At 35.8% G+C, this 20,437-nt stretch overlaps 1 protein-coding gene across 1 annotated transcript in view; it reads right to left on the bottom strand.

The window, feature by feature from the left end:
• Positions 1–2,477: 2,477 nt before the first annotated feature.
• Positions 2,478–20,437, bottom strand: part of tnr (tenascin R (restrictin, janusin)) — a 39,248-nt gene continuing 21,288 nt past the window's right edge. Inside the window, exons 11-21 of the mRNA XM_088927072.1 lie at positions 18,959–19,078; positions 18,249–18,392; positions 14,337–14,456; positions 13,626–13,769; positions 11,815–11,945; positions 8,996–9,128; positions 8,237–8,388; positions 7,641–7,737; positions 4,842–5,003; positions 3,866–4,029; positions 2,478–2,657 (exon numbers count right to left, since the gene is read on the bottom strand). Of these exons, the coding sequence (XP_088783198.1) occupies positions 2,538–2,657; positions 3,866–4,029; positions 4,842–5,003; positions 7,641–7,737; positions 8,237–8,388; positions 8,996–9,128; positions 11,815–11,945; positions 13,626–13,769; positions 14,337–14,456; positions 18,249–18,392; positions 18,959–19,078 (1,487 nt within the window). The 3' untranslated portion in view covers positions 2,478–2,537. The remainder of the gene's footprint in view (positions 2,658–3,865; positions 4,030–4,841; positions 5,004–7,640; positions 7,738–8,236; positions 8,389–8,995; positions 9,129–11,814; positions 11,946–13,625; positions 13,770–14,336; positions 14,457–18,248; positions 18,393–18,958; positions 19,079–20,437) is intronic.

Raw genomic sequence — 20,437 nt, forward strand, 5'->3', positions numbered from 1 at the left:
TAAGAACTGTTTTATCTGCAAATCTTTGGTTTCATACCAATGGTCATCGTTGTAACAGTTGTAACAAGCTAAATTAATAAGAAACAGAAAAAAATGAACTTTTGTTTAATCAAGCCATAAAAACAACCTTTAGGAGCCCTGTTATATTTTGAAGTGTCACATAAAATTTAATTACAAGAAATAAATGGGGATGGGCTTGTTATATTCCAAAATATGAGAAGTTCAGTTCTGGTGGCTGATAACTACTTCTTGTCAAAACAATGATTGCATCAGCTAAAGAACAGCACTTCTGAACTGCAGTCTGAATCTGATTTCTTCCTTAGAATTCTTATTGTTTAAATCAAATACAATCACCAGATCGCAATTAAAAGAAGATTGTGTTGCTCTGCAGTTTTAGCATTAAAAATTGAGTCATTCAGCGCATAATTCTCTGGTAACTTAATTCTCAAAAACCAACACAAGTAAAGATTGTATAGTCTGTCTTTAAGTCTTCCTTTTGTATAACATTATTTCACTCAGTACTGTATCATTAAAAACAGGAAAAGTTAACAAATGAACAGGTCACCTGGGGGGTAAGGAAAACAAAAAAACTCTTGTATTCCATTTTAATTGTGAGTGAAAATCCAGACTATCAATACAGTGCCAGCAGAAGTAAGGGATGAAAACTTGAAAACCCCAAAAAAATAAACACAAGATGAGCACTGAAATCTCGGCTTCAAGGAGATAGCTCAGCATGTGGTCAGCCAGAGCAAACCCAGTAAAAGACATGCTTCTATTCAAGGAGTCGACCAGAACTGGCAGGATTCACATTTACTTTACTTAGGACAGCATTCAACTACAAAATGCCTCTAAGATGGGGTTTCCAGGATATAGTCTATGCAGCCATCTACTGTTAATTAATTTGAGATATCAGACCTTGGGTCTGTCTCTTCTGTTTCTATGGAAATGCAAGACAGCCTGAATATACAGTGTGTTACTGAGCATCCGTTATCATCCATTAACAAAACCTGCTCAGAAAATGAATGACGTTTAGGCGGGCGTCTTTGGTTTAAGTTGTGGCAGCTACACTGACACTATCAGTGTGGCCAACTGCTGGGTAATTTCTTATTCTGAAATTATGAAACCATAGCTCAGAAGTAATGGTGATCAGGTTCCTTCCATAGATCAGTGAAAACTCCTTCACTACACCATCTGAGCTGCATATTTCTCTCAATGTCAGATTGCACTAAATGTGAAGGAACTACAGCACAGGTTGTTTGGTATGGAATACAAGGTTGTGTTTCAGGTTCCTGAAAGCTGGCATTATAATAGAACTCAAGAGGCTGTAATAAGACCACAATACAAGTTAGAAAGCATGGTTTTACACTGGTATAAGAACCAACCAATCTTCTGCTATGGCTGGCTGTCGACACTAATAGATATCTCCCATCTTTGGGCAATTTTCAGAATCCTCCAATGTACAGTATGCTGTAGGACAGGACATTTAAACTTCACCGGTCTTTGGAATTCAACTGCCTTTGTCTTAACAATTTCTCTCTATTTAGCATAAAGGGACTAAACTCCTGTTAATGTTGAATGTCAGATTAAAACTATATTATTTCCAATTGTTTTATATACCAATATTTTAAAAGAGACATTCTTTTTTTAAACCTCTTAAACAAAATGTTCAATAAGTGCATGGCACTAGATGCAGATGAAATCTTTGAATTGCGTTACACTAATGCCACAACTTTTTGTTTGTTTCATTACAAAGTTTATAGGAATTTACATACTTTACTGACCCTTTAATTTTTAATGATGTGTGCTTTAAGTAACACTCCACATCTGGAAAATCTCTATAATTTAAAAGATAAAATAATTTATATAAATAAATAATCCTGTTTTGTTTAATTCATAAGTTGCTGTGTTGGTGTCTTTTACTGACGTTTGTTAACTAGCAATAGCTTTAATAGACGTTAGTGCCCTGGGATGACAGTTGTTTTAATCTATGCTATTATGTGAAAAATGAATTCCTTCTCCAAAATGTAATAATTCTTCAAAACTATGTTGCTGTGTTTAGTAATAAAATTGCAAATGCCAAGAATATTTCCTTGCCAAGAATTCACCATAAATCTAAAACGATCTCAGATGGTAAAAGGTGGTTGAAATGCAATCATTGATTATACTTTCACTTATAAAAATAGAAACATCTGTTTTCTTTGCTTTAGGGGGGAATCTTTTTTTTTTCAATTATGTGTCAGGAACAGAAGCAGAACAAAAACATGATCTTTCCACATCTGTGCAGCTGCTGAAAATGTACTGTATACTTTTTATTGCAAGCCATCCAGTGCCAACCCTAATATAACGAGAATATGAATGGAACAAAAATGGTGTTTAAACCTTGGTTCACTTCCCCTTTCTTCACAGGTTTGACCTTCTGTAAGACCACATTGCTTAGTTCACTTTTTGTTTGCTTTCATAAATTACATAGTTCTATCTTTCTTTCTTTCGTTATTTTCTCCTACATAAAAATAGGAACAACTAATGGGGTTGTGGGATTATAGCCGAGTTGACCTCCTCTTTTTCCCACTGATGCTGCGATAATTGTACGGCCGCATCTTCATCTCTACGAAGGGAATGGAGAAATCGTGGCCTTTCCAATGATACCAGTTAATGCCCTGGGGGAAAAGGAATGTGAGAGTTTAAAAGAAACACTGTGGACATTAAGAGTACCATGCAGATCTGTCTGAAGATAAGCCTTCATCTTAAAACTAAAACTCAGTTAGGGATTTTGTCTGGCAATAATGTAAATGCAAATGAGTAACAAAAAATGTGTGACTTCCTCATAGTGTTCAGCAATGCATTCCCATACTGTTCCTCAAAATATCACCTGGTGTTCTGCAACGGATTCAGATCGTGTTTTGCAACAGATTGATCACTGAATTTTGTTTCTGATAGCCCATAATGTTGTGCAACAGATTACCATATTGTTCTACAAAAGGTCTCTAAAATGTTGTGTTACTGATTGCCCATTAAACACTGCAATAGATGCCAAATCCTCTCAAATCACATTCTGTTTTTCAACACTATTGTGTCAAAATTACATATAACTGGATTTATCTTTCCATTTCATTTTTATAATACAGAATTTCACTTTGGGCTTTCTTTTCACCCACTTGGCCTTTATAAATGCTCTTCCATCTAGTTTGAGAGCACCGTCAAAGTCATTTAGCTCAGACCATCTGGTTTGATTAAAATAAGGCTTCTGATTGAGCCCTGAGTTTTCCTAAGCATAATCTCTCTCAGAAGAAGGGGTGTGGATCAACAGATTGTTTGCTTGAACAATTAAATCAATATTACTGCATATGTGCAATCTTATTATAAATATACATAATATCTCTGCTGTTGTGTTTCTGCTCCCCTTCTCTATTTTTTATTTGTTAATTTGTTATTAGTATTGATTTCCATTTTAACAAAAGCAAAGTAAATCTGAGCAAGGAATAAGTGAATTCTATATTCATATAGAAACAATATTTATATATATATAGTCACTGAATTCCAACCACTTTTTTAACGGTAAATTAGAAAATAAGCAGTAAAGCTATCAGTGAAGGGCATAGCCTTGGGCATAAACTGTTCTTTCTCTTCAGCGCACTGCAATGAAAAAAAAAATGAAACTGGGACAGTTGGTCACCCTAGAGCAGTTCTGCAATGCAGGTCATCTGAAAAAAGGAACAGGCAGAGCGAAAAATGAATTTCTATTAACGCAATAACATCCAGAACACTGGCTGATATGAGAGGGGCAGATGCAGCTGTGTGCCAAGTCCTTTGGGATGGGCCGTGACCTAATGTGCGTTTGAGAATTTCCTTCCCGAGCAATGCTCACCTGACTGTGGCTTGACTCTCCATATTTCCCATTCAGGTTTGCTCTGTGACAGTTCTTGTACCACCAAGCCCCCTTGTAGGAAAGGGCACAGTTTGTGACAGCGATGTCATTATCTCTGTCCTTGGTTGAGAAGGGACGTCCCTGGTGGTAGGACAGAGAGTCCCCTGAGGGTTGAAAAAAGATGTTATTGGCAAATATCAACATACACAGTACTGCAAAACACATTTTAAAATGCAGGAAACAGCTTGCTTTTCTATTTCAACATTGAAATAGGGGTATGGAGCACCTCATATGCATGGTTACAATTGGTTAAATTGACAATAGCAATGACACCAAGTCCATGTAATTAGGCAACGTTATGGGTAATAGCAGTCTCGAATACATCTAGCGATGTATTTTACATTGTTTCTGGAAATAAAATGTTATTTTTGATTTCTTCTAACAAATAATTACATCACCTTGACAGAGTCAATATACTGTACTCTTTTGGGAACAACATTGTTTTCACACTCAACAACAAACCATCCAGCTAAAGATTTCTGGTAACATGTTATTGTATAAATTGCATATAGGTTAAAAAGGAAAATGCACAATTAAAATCCAATTTTATATACATGTTCTTTTACCTTTCTTATTAGAGGACCACCAAGCTCACTCAAACTAGCCGGATAGGTTAAAATGGGGCTACATGAGATTATTTTGTGTTGTATTGATTTGAAATACCCTTCAAGTGCTTGCATAGCAAAGTATAGGGGAGTTTGTGAAATTTCATTCCCTTGTTTGGTTCTGTTGGGGATCATGGATTGCAGCTTTCTCACCTCCAGGTGAGCTTGGCTATAAAAACATCATCTGTAATTGCACTGTTACAAATCCACATCGTGATCCTGATTTTAGGTCAGGTGAAAGAATTTTGAGTTGATGCAGACTTTCTTCTGTAAATGGAAAAAAAAATCAATGCAAATGTATTTCAGCTTACCAGCAGTTCCATTGTATTCCCCTATTCTGAGTTTATACAAACTCCGAGCATCTCCAATTGCAAATTTATCGTAGTTGGCGTATACTGATTCTTGACCATCTTTCATGTCAATCCGTAGCTCATAACGGCCCTGGGAGGCTATCCTGTGAATATTATCCAACCCTTCAAGAAAGAGAATCATAATTAGCTTCCCAAGGCCCTGCAAGCAGTTTCATTTTAATTTAAACAGTATGTTATAATGCAGCAACATGCTAGGGACTTGAAAAGGAGAAGCAGTGTCTTAGTACATCACAATGAAAGACCCCTATAGATTTCATTGATCAGGACCTCGACAAATGAGCAGCTAGGAACCACAGGTGTGTGTTCACATTTATCCCAAAATGCTTATTTGAGGAAAAAGATGTCATTTGATGTTATTTGTTTAGAACTCATAGAACTGATACTCTGCTAATTTTAATTTTGATGGACAGGAAAAAGCTATCTGACTAGAACCTGATTTGTAAAGAAAGCAACATTATTATCATTGTTTTATTCCATGTGTTCTTACTCTTCTGATCATTTACACTTTTATATCAGGGCAAGGCATTGAAGAGATGATACAATCAAGCACGTACTGTACAGTTTACACAGTTTAATTTGCTTAGTGTAATTATTTCAGTAACCACATCGTTCTGCACAGTTAGATTTCCTGTAACGTCAATGATCAGGGGAATTCTTTTATGACCTCACTGCATAAGACACTGTTTCTTATTACTGACCCGTTGGTAATCACAATATATTATTAATTAACAGAACGCAAAGATATTGCTTTGTTTAGATCTACAGTGTCCCTTTCAATTTATTCATTTCACAGCCTCCCTGTGACTGATCCTTAACCATTTAATAAAACACAATAATGACTACTTTAAGAAATAAGGGGCATATTTTAACAAAATGAAATGATGGAACTTCAGTTGGGCTGGATAGGGGTGAGCAGTGGGAGCTTATCTGTTTATGTTGAGTGGTATTTTAACTTGGGGCTCCGTATTTCAAGACCAATCATTAATCATTTCATTGATCCTGTCAGATAATTAAAGTGCTGTGATAGGTGAACTCCTGGGGGAGGCATTACATGTAAAAAAACACAAGTTCAAACAAGAATAAAAATACATATATAACAAAGAAGTAGCTTTTGTACCCTCTTGGGATAGTACTTCAACATGACAGCACAAGGGAAAATCATCACTTAAACACTGCTCTAATAGACAAGAGAAAACTGAATTGCTTTAATAAGGTTTATAAACATTGAGCAATTTACAGAATCTAAAATAAAAAAGTCTGTTTTAAATGTGACATAAGGGTTTTGCTTAAACTTAACTTGAAATAACCTGGATTGAAATGGCACCATTGTCTCACTCTTACTCATCGCATTATTATTTTATGAGTGCATTTTCTTGAGAAATTCATGCAGAAAATGAAAAAAGCTGTCTCGTCTCCCACGTCAACTAATGCAATAGTGGAACTTGACTTGTGAATAGCACATGTAATGAAATGATTATCATGCTTGTTAAGAATATCATTTTACTAGAAAATGTACCCAAGATAAAGATGCCCTGGTATACTTTTAAATTGTACATTAGTAGTGTTATACTATCTAACTTAGAGTGTAACATAAAACAATGATATACTTAAATAAAAATTAATAACATTTCATCATGAAGGGAATTAAGTTAAATCTGTAATTACAGTATAATACATCAGTATTAACACATATTATTTGCAGAAAAATATTGAAACTTCTATATAACAAACAAACATTTTATTCTTCACAGTGCAATGTACTGTAAATTAAAGGATAGGTGCAATTGATACCCTTGTATGTCCATAGATATTGTATAAATACTGTATCTTGAGGTTTGCTGTACTGAGGGTAATGAAGGACCATTATTGTTCAGGGGGTTGAAGACACTATTGATGTCAAAGGCTCCAAAGATTTACACTAACTGTGGACACTTAGCTTCTGAATTGATGCCAGGTACTTAAGATGTATTGCCAATAGGTGTCTCTATCATGCTCTATCATTTAAATGTGTACCAGACTACCAGAGGATTTTTTTAATGGCTGAATTCTTCCCATAACCACCTAATTGGAGGAGAAACAAAATCAAGCTTCACCCTAGACAATCTTTCATAAAATGTTTCCCATTTAAAATGAAGAATGCATGCTTTTGATAACTCTTCGGATTAGAGGTTGCAAATGCCATTCAGAAATATTTTATAAATGAAATATATTTAAAGCTTCAATAGATTGACATAATATATATGTACTACCATCACACTGTAGATTAACTGGATATCAGTAACAAAACCCTAATCCTGACCACAGCTCCGGCTACATACCTAAAGCCAACCCTTGGCATAAAAGCATGTACAGGAATAATGTTTACAATAAGTACAAAAATAGTTTGTAGATTATCTATAGATATCCATTTATACTGGAGACCTGAACTAATGTATGAAAGTCTTTGCAAAATTTTTATTTTCAGTATTTTCAGTACCGAAAATATTATTTTGCATATATCATACAGTAAATCGTCAGATATACAGTATATACAGTATGCTATGTTTTTCTGAAAGCAAAATAATGCTAAATGTTTTTTATAGATACTTAGGAACACATTTTAATCACAAATATGGATGCCATTTAGTTATTACTTTTAGACAAAACTTAACAAAACAAATACTGTATCTTATTTTCCTTTAAGGAAACAGCCACTTTTCTTGCACCTAGAAAGAGATATCACATTTTTTTTTGTCTTACCAAGCCAAAATTCATCCTCCAGGTTGCCAAACCCATATCTGTAGTCGTTCCATTTCCTGGAAAAATCGGTCAGGCCATTCTGACGCCTTTGGAATACCTGGGACGCAAAAATAAATGGCACACATGTACAGTATTAATAGCTTTGTGGAGATAGACAAATTTTCCTTAGCTCATGCTTTGTTTTGTTTTTTTGCTAAGCCAATACAGACTAATATGGAAGTGGTTGCAATATCAGCATGCACTGGATGCAAAGGAACAAGTCAAGGTCAATTAAGTTCTGCAGACGAAAAGTCATGTTTCTCTTTTCTGGTTTTCAGCGTGAAATGTATACTGTGTATATATGATCCTACTACTTTTTTGGTTCAAGCATTTCCTTTTGTACATGTTTCTTGAAAAGCAGGAGCCCTAATTATATCAGGACTGCTGTCATTTTTAATTAATTTTGTCTTCTAATCTTGTTCCTAATGGTTCTTCTGGGATTTGATATCCGTTAAAATCCTGACTGCAAAGCTTTCTTACCTTTCATTAGAAACCATTTTAAGATATGAGCATTGTTTGTGGTAGTGTACCCTACTATCACAAACACAGATACTTACAATCCATCCTCCACCATCAGTGATCATGTCACAGTAGACCTGCACTCCTTGGCTGGGGTCTCTGTTCACATAAATAGTGTAAACCCCACTCAAGGTCTCGCCATTCAGCAGGTGTTGAGCACAGTTTTGAGGAGTGGCAAACAGGCGATTTCCTGGCAGGTACAGGGAAAGATAATGCTTACTGGAAGACATTTTAACTCGTGTGTATAGGCGGACTTCTGTTTTCTTTTTCACTTTCACTTTCACAAGAAATATTTCTTGTTATACAGTGTCCATTACGTACCTAATAACTCATATCATAGTCTCATAAAATATGAAGGAGAACCTTGTTAAACTACGACAAAAACGTTTTTTCAGTGTTTAATTAATGACTGGTTTCCTCACACAGTCTAAACAAATGCTGCCCAGGTTAATTGGCACCTTTAAATTGCCCCCTGTGTGAGTGAGTTAAGGCATGTCTGTGTGCCCTGTGATGGATTGGTGCCCACTAATGATGGAGTCCCACTTGACACCAAGTGCCTTCTGGATTAGACTCCGACTCACCTCCTCTGATGGATGATACAGGGAGAGCAGCAAACTGTGAATTATGAAGAAAGATGGGGGGCCTTGCACTGTTATTTCTCGGCTAATACACCAATTAGATTACAGAAATGTAGAACTGCATAGTGTTCATCATAGTCTGGAGATTTTGCCACAAACCAGAATCTTTGAAAAACTAAAGTCGAGCGGTAACTGTGACCTAAAGGGATTTGGGTCTACCTGTGGAAAAGGATGTTGAAACAGTGACACTGGTTTCAGAGCCTCGCACAGCCTGGAGCCTCACTGTGTACTCTGTTGTTTCAGTGAGGCCCTCCAACCGAATCCATGTGTCCTCAGCATCAATAATCAGCTCCTAATTCAAAAGAGAGATTGCAAAAGACATGAATATCACTTCTAAAGCTTCTGCATAAAATGGAATATAGAATTCTGGAGACAAATTTGCATTCAGCAGGCGGTGGCACTGTGGCTAAGGATCTGCGCCTGTGGCTGGAAGGTTACTGGTTCAAATCCTGCGGCCATCAGAGGAATCCTACTCCAGTTGGGCCCCTGAGCAAGGCCCTTAACTCCAACTGCTATAGGGCCACTATATAAATGGCTGACCCTGCACTCTGACCCCAAGCTTCTCTCTCCCTGTCTATGTCTCATGGAGAGCAAGCTGGGGTATGTGAAAAGACAAATTCCTAATGCAACAAATTGTATATGGCTAATAAAGTGATCTTAGGTGTTGCCTTTCTGTTTTATAAAATCAGAGAGGAAGGGATGAAACCTTCACATTTTGTGTAATACAAAGTCATTGCAGGAAATATGTTTCTTTTTAGGAAAGTGAACATTTTTGCACTTCGGATGAAGTTTGTAACTGGGGACTGCTTCTTCAGATGATAAGTGTGACTGTGATTGACACTGACCTGCATGGCAGTGATAATGACAGGAAATTCTATATGTGGTCTCTAGCTTCCATAGGTAAAAACAGTTCACTCGACTTTACTGTTTTTGCCAAATTTGTCTTTACTGAACCATGCCCCAGTGGGGTCTCATGTTTTTGAAAATCTAGGGTACATTTCAATAAATTAATAAATTGAACATTCAGTGTGTTCTCTGAGAGAGGTAAGGGACTGATTAATGACAGCAGAGAGAACAGCTGCATCTAACATGACCATGAGCTACATACATTTTAAAAAGGATTATCAAATATTAAATGTTTCTAAACATATTTAATTCATAAGTCATTTAGCTAAGACCGTAAAGTGGTATTAATAAAATTAATAAAATTAGAAAATATATTTTTATTTGTTTGTAGAGAGAGTAGACAGTCATATTGTTTATGAAGGCAGCAAAACAAAATGAACTTGGATTGTAACTGTATTCATAGCTCACTGATGTATTCAACAGACACACATGATGAAATGTAACAGAAAAAAAGGCATAGGAATGCCAATTATTTTATTTGGACAATGGCGGCTATCCCTTTACAATATTGCCCTCTTCTGGCTGTAGAAAATGTGAAAAGCGACAATGAATGAAAAACTGGTACAATTCAAGAGAATTTGTATGAAAAATATTCTAGTTTTAAAGCAGATATCTCAGGAAAAAAATATTTAGTTTTAGAGTAGGTTGAATGAGCATATTGTTCTGTGTTCTCTTTCACAGACACAACTGCGGCATTTCTAAACAGTTGAAAAATTACTTTTGCCTTAAATGCCCTAAAACACAATTTTTTAATTATGTCTATCTTTTGTACAATATAAAATGTAATTTTCCTCATCTATTATGGGTATGAATATGAAAAATGCAATATTTTTAAAAACATGGTTTGAGAAGCCATAAGATAGTTATTCAGGTGGGGAGCTGCGTCAGCATGCGTAGGCTGCAAAGGAACAAGTAATAGGTTTATTCCATGCTGAAAAAAAGAAGAAAGAGAACACAACGTTTCGGCCGTGGAGCCTTCTTCAGGTGTCACGTTACTTGTTCCATAAGATAGTTATGTCTACTCTAGTGATGTGAGGAACAAACTGGTAATTAATATCCCCATGATCCCTTGCATGTGTCTCTCTTAAGGCCCTAAATACTGTTTGAAAGTGCCATCTAATATCTATACTGTATAAAATACGTTAGTGTGTTATTCACCCGCAAAAGTGCAGTGTGTATTGAAGTATTGAACTGTGTCAACTGCAAACAATTTCACCCTGCTTTTTTTAAAACAAAAACCTTATATACCTTTTAAACTAATGGACTACTAAATTACAGATACTGTCATCAACTGTGATAAATAGAGCTATATTATATGCAAAAGCGTGAGAAATTAATACCTATCAAAGACCATTAGCAGTGCAATCAGATGGACACAATTATGAAAATTCTACTAAATGCAAAGGGAAGTAACTGCTTTGTGTTATTGATAAGCTTATTTCATGCTAGTACATCCTGGCAGTTAATCATCCATTTAATCAGGCTTTTCAGTCTCAGATAGCTGCTTATTGCTGGCAAGGCTCATAGTTACACTGAGTTTATCCTGGAAGCAAGAGGCATAAAGTGAGACTGCAACCTGGATCTAATGTTACATCTATTAAAGGGCACACATGGAAGAAAACTAAACCAAAAAAAAAACAAGCCAGTGTAATCTTTGAAAATTAACTGTGTTCATATTAACTATGTTCATATTATTTAGTTACATGAAAAAGTCTTGCTACCAACAGGCCAAACATATATGTGTTTTTCAATTGCAGAAAAACTCTTACATGCCCAGGACATTACATTTCTGCATAATATGTCCTTTTAATTTACTGGAATCATAACGATTTAAAAAAAACAACCCCGATAAACTCCTTCAGCTTGTCTGGAAATCTCCTGAGTTAACACTCATATCAGACAGAAGACAGTGTGAAAACGGAGAAAATCAATTAATACTCATATGAGGCAAATGATGCTGCTTTTTGTATTAATTAATATGATAATTTACCTATCAAAGGCTTCCTGCTTGAATGCTTTAGGTTTTTTATGAGGCTACTATATGTTGCCCAGGAGGAACTTGAAAGACTTGCCTTTCTGTGTCCGTTTCTGGATTTGTAGGTAAGGAGGTAATTGTCAATGTCGGCAATGGGTGGCTGCCAGGAAATTAGAGCGCTCCTGTGGGTGACCTCACTCGCTGTCAGGTTCTGGGGTGCATCCATGGCTATGGAGAGGGGTGACAAGGTGTCAGGTGCTAAACGTAGTATCTGTTCCTCAGTCTGTTGTCCACTGTGACAGGACCAACCCATTTATTCCTGTTGCATTTTCAGATGTTTCTCAAAGCTACTTATGGCTTATCAACATTTTCCCATTTTATAGAGCACAGAATCCTGTGAAGTCCAAATAGCTGAAGGTTTGTGCCTTCAATAACAGAAAAAGTTAACCAAAAATTTGTTTTTAACACCTGGAATGTGTAAATTGTGTTCGTAGACGTCTATTTTCTTTTTCTGAGCAACCGAAAGTATGACAGGCTTCTTGCAATTTTTGCGAAAAAGAATGGGGACTTTTTTGCATTTCCTTGACAGTGTGATTGAGTGTCATTCCTCTTAAAATGACAACTTTACTGGAAACATTTATACAGTTGTTCAAATGCTGCTGTTAATTTAGGAGGATACTTCTTTATTTGTATGGTGTCAAAGAATCCATGGTGGTTTGTTTTCTCTGCCTTCCATTACGTTGAGTGCTATCTTCACCTCTTTCCCATCAATCACAAAGCCCACTTCTTTCTCTTTTAATTATTCTCAGAATTGACTCACACATGTGTTTCTTTTTAGCTCATTAGTAGTAGTTAGCAACTGTTGGCAGTTTTTTATATATGAAGTGATTAGCAAAATGAGCCCAAAAACACTTAATGGAGCTGTTTTGTTTGCAATTTGCAGGGACCACCTAACTAGCTTGTACTGTATTTTGCGAGTCTCATTAGCATGATTATGACTCTCGAATACAGCTTCAAAACAACCTTGTAGAACAGGAACAGTTTATCACAATCTTTGTGGACAACCTTCCAGCTAGCTTTTTCATGGTGAAAGAGATAGCAGTACTTTTTATGATAAAACATCAATCAGTACTAATTTATGATTGAGAAATTGTTAGAAGCGTTAATGTCTTGACAAGTCTCACAGAGGAAAAAGATGACAACTTGTTTTTGCCTGTCACTCAGTTAGACACCCTTGAAAATAACAGTTTAACACTGATTAAATTACATGCAGATGTTCATCAAAGTGTGCATTTCACACAATCAACATTGTCATGCTTTATCAGAGCATAACTGCATCCAAAAGGGCTCTCTTATTAGAGCATAACCACTCTGAAAGTGAGCGACAATCACAGACAAATTATAACAAACCTGGCTTGGAACTTTCTATGCTTAGCCAATTCCAAAATGTGGCTTTGAAGGTTCCCAGACAGTTTTGTTATGTACAAATTAATCTGTTCTCAACACAAGGGAAAAATCTCAAATAATTCAAATCTGATGTCTATAATGACGGAAGCCACAGCTACCTGATCTGCAGTAGCACTGGTTGCCTCCCTTTCAATCTGACAGCACATAACTATTTGGTTTAGTTTGTTTTACAGACACAGAATGACAAATACTGTACATAGAAAAGCTTTTGGTCTTCAGCTCTATTTTATTGAGATATTGAAATGGTCCCATCTGTGCACCAACCTTTAGCCTTACTGCAATTTGCTTTGGGTAACTATAACAATCAAATGGGTTTGTATTTTTAGCGTTTACTTTCTGTAGAATTTTCTTTTTAAATCCGAAAAACAAGCTTGGACCTACATCTCTGTTGAGCTGAGAAAAATAACAGGGCTTTGGTTTTCCAAAAGCAGGGCTACATACGTGTGACGAAATTGGTAGTAACGGTATCACTGGTGAGAGGTCCCTTAGTGGCGTACAAGGCTGCAGAGTAGCTTGTTCTGGGTATGAGTCTGCTCAGCTCCTGCTCCTGCTTGTTTCCCTCTATCAGTATAGTGTCAGCAGCTACTAAGAGAATCAAGACAAATGATCACTGGAACAGATATATCAAATAAAGTGAATTTTAATGGTAGATATCCAATTGGAAGCGAACAGTGTGACTAGCTCAAGGCCTCAAAGTGGCTCCTCATTTGATAGCTATTAATCTATTAATCTAACTCAACCAACCTGATCTTTTTTTTTTTGGTAAAAGTGATGACATCTGTCCTGTGGCGAAAATTCCTTCATTAACATAGCAAATTCACTGAGTCATTCATTCTCCAGTGTCAGTGGCATCACATTCTCTTCTTAGCAATCAACCTTGAAACAGTCAACTTCTAGTTGTGTAATGGTTATAGTGTAAGAGAGAAACAATTGCTTTTAATAAAATAGTACAAATGACATTTTTCCAACTAAGTCTAGTGAAGATCCTTTATCATGTATAAATATAGTGTCTAAATATAATGAAGAATGAAATTTATAAAGAACAAGAATGTTAAGGAAAATTGTTATTTTCCCATGTGAAACTATACAGTCTTGGTTTCTTAAGCAACAGTGGAATGTGAGTATGATTATTTCTGACTTGCACATCCTTACCTTGGTTGTGAGTGAGGATCAGGACATAATTATCCACACTGGAGAGTGGAGAGCTCCATCTCAACAGAGCTCCCGTTGGAGTAACATTCAAAGCAGCCAGATCCAGAGGGCTGTCCATTGCTGAGCGAAAAAGTACGACACAAAGGAATATTAGAGAGGCAGGCATAGAAATATTGTCACATGCATTTTGCAGTGGAATCATCAAATAGTGTCATGTGTGCTGAGGAAAGCATTTGCTTGAACTTAGAGGAAAAATCATAAATTAAATTGGCCTATTTTGGTGAATTTCAAAAAAAGGCAGTGAAATCTCAATGAGAACATGTTAAGTACAGTACATATCTGAGAGAATTAAAGTTGTTTCTTTCCAATTTTTGCTTCATTTAAAGTATGCTGTCTAAGTTCTATCCCACTATAGTTTTGTCTATCCCACGCGTGTACAATCCAATCTATCTAAACCTCCTGCTTAATTCAATATGTGAAGAAATTGCTGATTTTCCCACTCGATCTGCTGGTGTAGAGTGTTGGCAGCTTCTTACAAAGTAGAGTGCTGAAAATCGGTGGCAGATGAAGTGGCTCTCTCCCTGTATGTAACTAAAAGGGAAGAAAGCTATATAAAAGTAAGGAATCTTTCTTTTCTATTTTTATCTCACTTCTCTTAAGTTTTTCGCTAAGTTATTGCAAAGCTCTTTGCATAATAGAGCTAAATCCGTGTCTGTCTCTAAACAGTCTAAACAAAAGTCTAAAACCTATATTAAACTATAAAATTACTTTTTCTTTTTAATACATTTGGGCTGTTTAATGAGAACCATTTCTACTAATTGGTTACTAGGGTGGAGTCTTCTTTGGCACAGAATTGGAACACTTTGCTGAAACCTGTGCACTGAATAGTGGGCTTGAAATTGGTAAAACCCGTTTGATACCTTTGGAAACTTCAGGTTGATCCATTTTCATCTAAATGATGTGTTTTGGTAAAGATGAGATCAACATATCTCAAGAAGTTGGGACACAACCCTTAAGCTTACATATCAGGGGGCTCATTGATGCTAAAGCAGAAATTGCTAATATACATATTAAACCACAGGAGATAGGAGCCACTGCAAAGCTTTCAGCATTTCGAAAACACCCCACAACAGAAGGTGGGAATATGGAAACGGTAGAAATAGAAGGTCGATCTAGATCAATAAGACATGATTCACTGAAGAATGAAGAGATAAGAGAGATGCCCGGGAAGTGAGATAATAATATAATTTTCATGTTTTTGTATGTTTTTTGCAAACTATGCAGTCCAGCGGCTCAAAAAAATATATATTTATATATATTTGATATATATAAATATATACATAAAGATAATAAATATAAAGATAATATATATAAAGATGCTGCCTGTCCTTGGTCAGTAAGATAAGGGGCATGTATTTGGTAAGCTGGCTATACGCCCAGAAAATGAAAAGAACTAACTGCTAACTAGTCTGCAACTTAGATATAATTAATTGGCAGGTGTTGCTGTTTTATCATTTGTTTAGAATATGTCATAGTAACTCTTTGTGTTTTAAGGTATAAAGGATCATCTCCAGCTACTTATATTTTAAGTCTGGTGGTCGCAAGCCGGACTTCCATATGCATATGAATAAAGGGACTTTTGCTTCACAGACACCTGAACTTTGTCATTTGTTTAACACTACATCACCCTATCGAATCAATCGAGTCAAGCTCAATGTAAAACAGTCTATCTATGACAGATTGGTATCATGTGGCATATTTGGACCCACAAATTAGACAAGCAACCTTGTCAGCTTCTGATATCTTATACATCTAGTTCTCTTTGAATTTAGGGATTCCCAGTCACGACTCCAGAACATTTCTTTTACAGAACTTCAAAAACATGCAGATACCGTACTTTGAAAGGAAAGAAATTGACTGGGAACTATGTTATACATGTATTTTTATTGTAACAGAGCACAGAAAGCTTACTGTGTGCATTTTTAATCCAGTATATCTAACGCTTCAGGCATACTGTCTGAAAACTCCTTTCCTTCCAATTTAATCAGTATTCTTTGCAATCTATATTCTGGATCTTCACTTCTGCTAAGCCAATTAAGTGTAGTGACCTTGTAACACATTTTATCTTTCACCCACTGATTGCTAAGAGTATATTAATTAAGGCCCTCTGTGTAATATTCTATTGGATGAGGAGCTTAGTATTTATAACTATCAATTAAACCTGAGCCATTTCCCTACATGGTATTCTATTAAAATGATAGTGTAAATGACAGCATTAATATAATAGAATTAAATTCCGAATGTCAATAAGCCTGCTGTAAATGATTAAGTGTGTTTTACTTAATATACTTCAATTTTTAGGCTGTTGCTTATTCTGTTGGTCAGCTAGATCAGAGATCCTAGCATTACTCGGTATACAAACTTATAGCTGTAGGGTTACACTTTCATTTACATTTTAGATTATGCTAAATTTTGTGTGTTGGGACTGTTTCATGGCGATTAAAAATAACTTTGCAGGGTTCATAGGACAGAGAGTTATTCAGGTTTACACTAAGAATGGTTATTGAGAGGGACGAAGCAGCTGTAAATGCGTCCCAGATAACATTTTCAATTTTTACCTTATTCATCCTCTAATTTAGAATGCTTAAGCATTCCAAATAAGAAAATGAATAGGGTCAAAACAAACTATGCATATCTAACTCATCTTTATTGTGCTTTCCCTGACACATCAGGTTATCATTGTGGCTTAAAGTCATTAATAGGGAACTATTAAGCATGCTGAATTTTTAGACCAGGTTAATATTTAGTTACAAAGTTTAAAAAACTATAAACCAGTTTCACATGTCCCAATGTCCCACACATGGGGTTGAGTCAGCACGCTGTTTATTTGTCACATGAAGTACATTAGCAATGAAAGCTGTTATATTAATACTGGAATTGCAAAGTGTAAAGAACAATCGATAGAAGACTCATCCTGCTCAGCTCAGATTCTTCAGAACCTTCAAAATAAATCATTGGGGAAACTATTCACCAGGGGAGGCTTAATTACTCAGTTGTTTAATATTCTTATGTGCTACTGATATGGCAGTCAGCCATCTGCCTACTACATGAACAACAAAGACTTGAAATCTCCTTTATTTCTCGTCAATATTTACCAAATAAGCTCTTTCAGTACATTTCCTCTTTCGATTTTGTTCTCATTAATTTGATGCTCAATACAACACAAGAGCTGAAATGCAGCTCAGAAGAGGTCAAAGACAAGAAGGCAAAAAAAATCAGTGAATGCGTTACAAATCCAATAGAACTTAGAACCTGCATCTACATAAAACATGTTTTATTCCTTTCATAAAATGTTTAAACTTGTTTGTAAACCCATTCCATACCATATGGAGCACTAGACTGGATCTACCCTAGATGATGATAACAACACAACACTGAATAATAATAACACACTAAGTTTGAGACTGCAATTAACAGTGGATTGGTGATGAGTTACTGAAGTCAGAAAAACAGCATCCTACTTAGTTACACAGGGAGGAATAGTTAAGAGTGAGCCAGATTGTGGAATTTAACAAGCATATGGGGAGGGTAATGTCCATACTCTTTGGAAATCTGGCTTGGGATCTTTAGCAACTGGAAGTATTCAGGACCTCAGCTTATTGTGTTATCTGGAGAACGTCACCTCCTATACTACACTACTTCTTTCCTTAGTTAAAACATGCTATAACTTCTAATGTATGGTAAATAAGGATATTATTTAAATCAGAAGGCAGGAATCCCAGAAATTATGGAAGGACAGACCTTCATGCTGTAAATCCTCTCGAGTCCCTCTCGAGTTCACACAGTTTTTGGTGAGATGTATTTTCAGAAATGTTGTGCAGCCGATTCTTGCAGTAAGTTCAAGCTACAGACCTGTGTGCACATTGGTTCTGACAAGCTCGCTCTCCTGGTTCCCACGCACTGCGTTCAGATTTATCTCGTACTCAGTCGCTGGGTGCAGGTTGCTGAGTGTGTAGTTAGTCACATCATTGTCAATCACCAGGCTGTCCACTCTCCCTGTGGTACCCAACAACACAAACAACTGTTAGACTGCAAAAGAAGACAATTAATGCCTCAAGCTTGTAGCACCTTTGACAGTGTATATTATGTATTCTGGCCCAACCTGCACAAGCTGGTCAAACATATTTATGAAGAAATTAAAGTGATGAATGCCTTTTATTTGTATCTGAAGCAGAGATCAATAAGAACAACTGTCATTATGAAAGTTATGCACATTAATTGAAGTTATTAAATTAATAAAGCCTTGCTGGATTTTTAACATCACAGATGTGCAGGATGAATTTTCTGTTTCTAGATCCAGAACATGTCAATTTTTCAAAAGCTTTTCTCATACTAAATTGAAGTTTATCAGCAGCTATTGTACAAGAAAGCAGAAAAAAAGTCATTTTTGTTCTTTCTTCTCTTACAGATGTCTTCCTGCTATTTTTAAAATAGAAAACTTGAAAGAGGTTTTTGCTTTAATGTCTTTTGTGTAACGTTTGAGTTTTACATCCGATTAAACCGAACTGAAAAGGAGGCTGTTAGATCTGTTAGTTCAAATTGAAAAATAAAAGCGAAGGCACCTCGTGATGACTGGTACGACATCTTGTAAGAGTCAAATGGTGCGATAGGTGGGGTCCAGGATAAAGTAACCGAGTTCTCAGTGATGAAAGACACAGCTATGTCTTTTGGAGGATCCATTCCTAGAAGAAGATAGATGAACCTATTCAGAATGCCACTCTCATAAATAGAATTTAACCCACATTCCAAAGTGTTACTATTTGCTACTGTTGTTACTATTGAATCCCAGAGTCACAGAAGATAATAGGTGTGTAGTCAGTTTTGAACTATTTACATTCTACTTTATACAGTAAATCATGGCGTCATCTTTAATTTATTAGATGGAAAGTTTTCTTCCAAATGATGATATTTTTCCCCTTTGTACCTACAGTACGGTATATGCCAAGCAGTAAATATAAACTGTACACAATGTTTTCTTTGCTCTATCTGTTTGATATTTCAAAGGGAAGTTCCTCCAAATTGCATGACATAAAAGCATGCTTTACAACAAATAACCCATGTCAATTACAGCAATCAAATGTATTGAGTTACACTGAAATTAAATGTCTTTTGTACTGGAGATGGCAGCTTACTTGCAGCTGCAAAGATGCTGTTCACAAATAGAGACTTTGCTTTTTTTGTCTACTTGCCAGTTCTGGATGAGAAAGTGTATAATTTTGCCGGATTAAAGTCTATTTTGAAACATTTTTATTTGTACTGTATATGCCTCAGAAGCAGCACGAAAAGTTACAAAGGCATTAATGCAGGCACATTCAAAGTCTGTGCTTTGTTTAAGAAGGATTAAAACAAACAAGCAGACAAAAAGCAGATGATCTGCAATATGAGTTTTTTTGACCACCAGAACCTGAACCTGTCTCTGTATGGCTTTGTTCTTCTGGCTTCAATAGACTAGTGTGACAGGGAAGGTTATCTGTAAAGCCTTATGTAAATGTAATTGCTCTGATTCAGTTAATCTAGGAAGAAAAAACAATAGATTTTAAAATAAATTGAAAGAACGAGGAATAATGTCTTAATGACAGCACTGTAGATTGAATTTTCTATGATGGTTCAGAGTAGTTTTAAGAATAGCTTTGAAAAAAACAAAAAACAACTGCTATTCTGTCTATTGTGTAATGTCATTATGACAGCTGTAATTTTTGAAATAGGCTACCAATGTAAAGTAATGTTTTTCAAGTTCATTTACATTCTGGCTGAAGATAGCATCCTGATACAATTCAATTGTAATTATTCATGAATGCGTATTTCCAATATTTTTATTCATTGTGACTGTCAATCACAGTAAATGCTCAAAAATGTGTTTGAATATTAAAATTTTCTTCAAAAACATATGTGGAAACCATACAATCTGGAGCCAGACAATAGCAAGCTATAAAAGCACTACATTATATATTTGTATACACATTTATATATAAATGTATACCTTGCATTAATTTCTTAGCCTATTTAAATTCTATGTAGAGCCCTTGATGAAAACCTCTACA

Source organism: Atractosteus spatula, chromosome 11 (assembly GCF_055471065.1).
Source record: "Atractosteus spatula isolate fAtrSpa1 chromosome 11, fAtrSpa1.hap1, whole genome shotgun sequence".
Taxonomy (NCBI): domain Eukaryota; kingdom Metazoa; phylum Chordata; class Actinopteri; order Semionotiformes; family Lepisosteidae; genus Atractosteus; species Atractosteus spatula.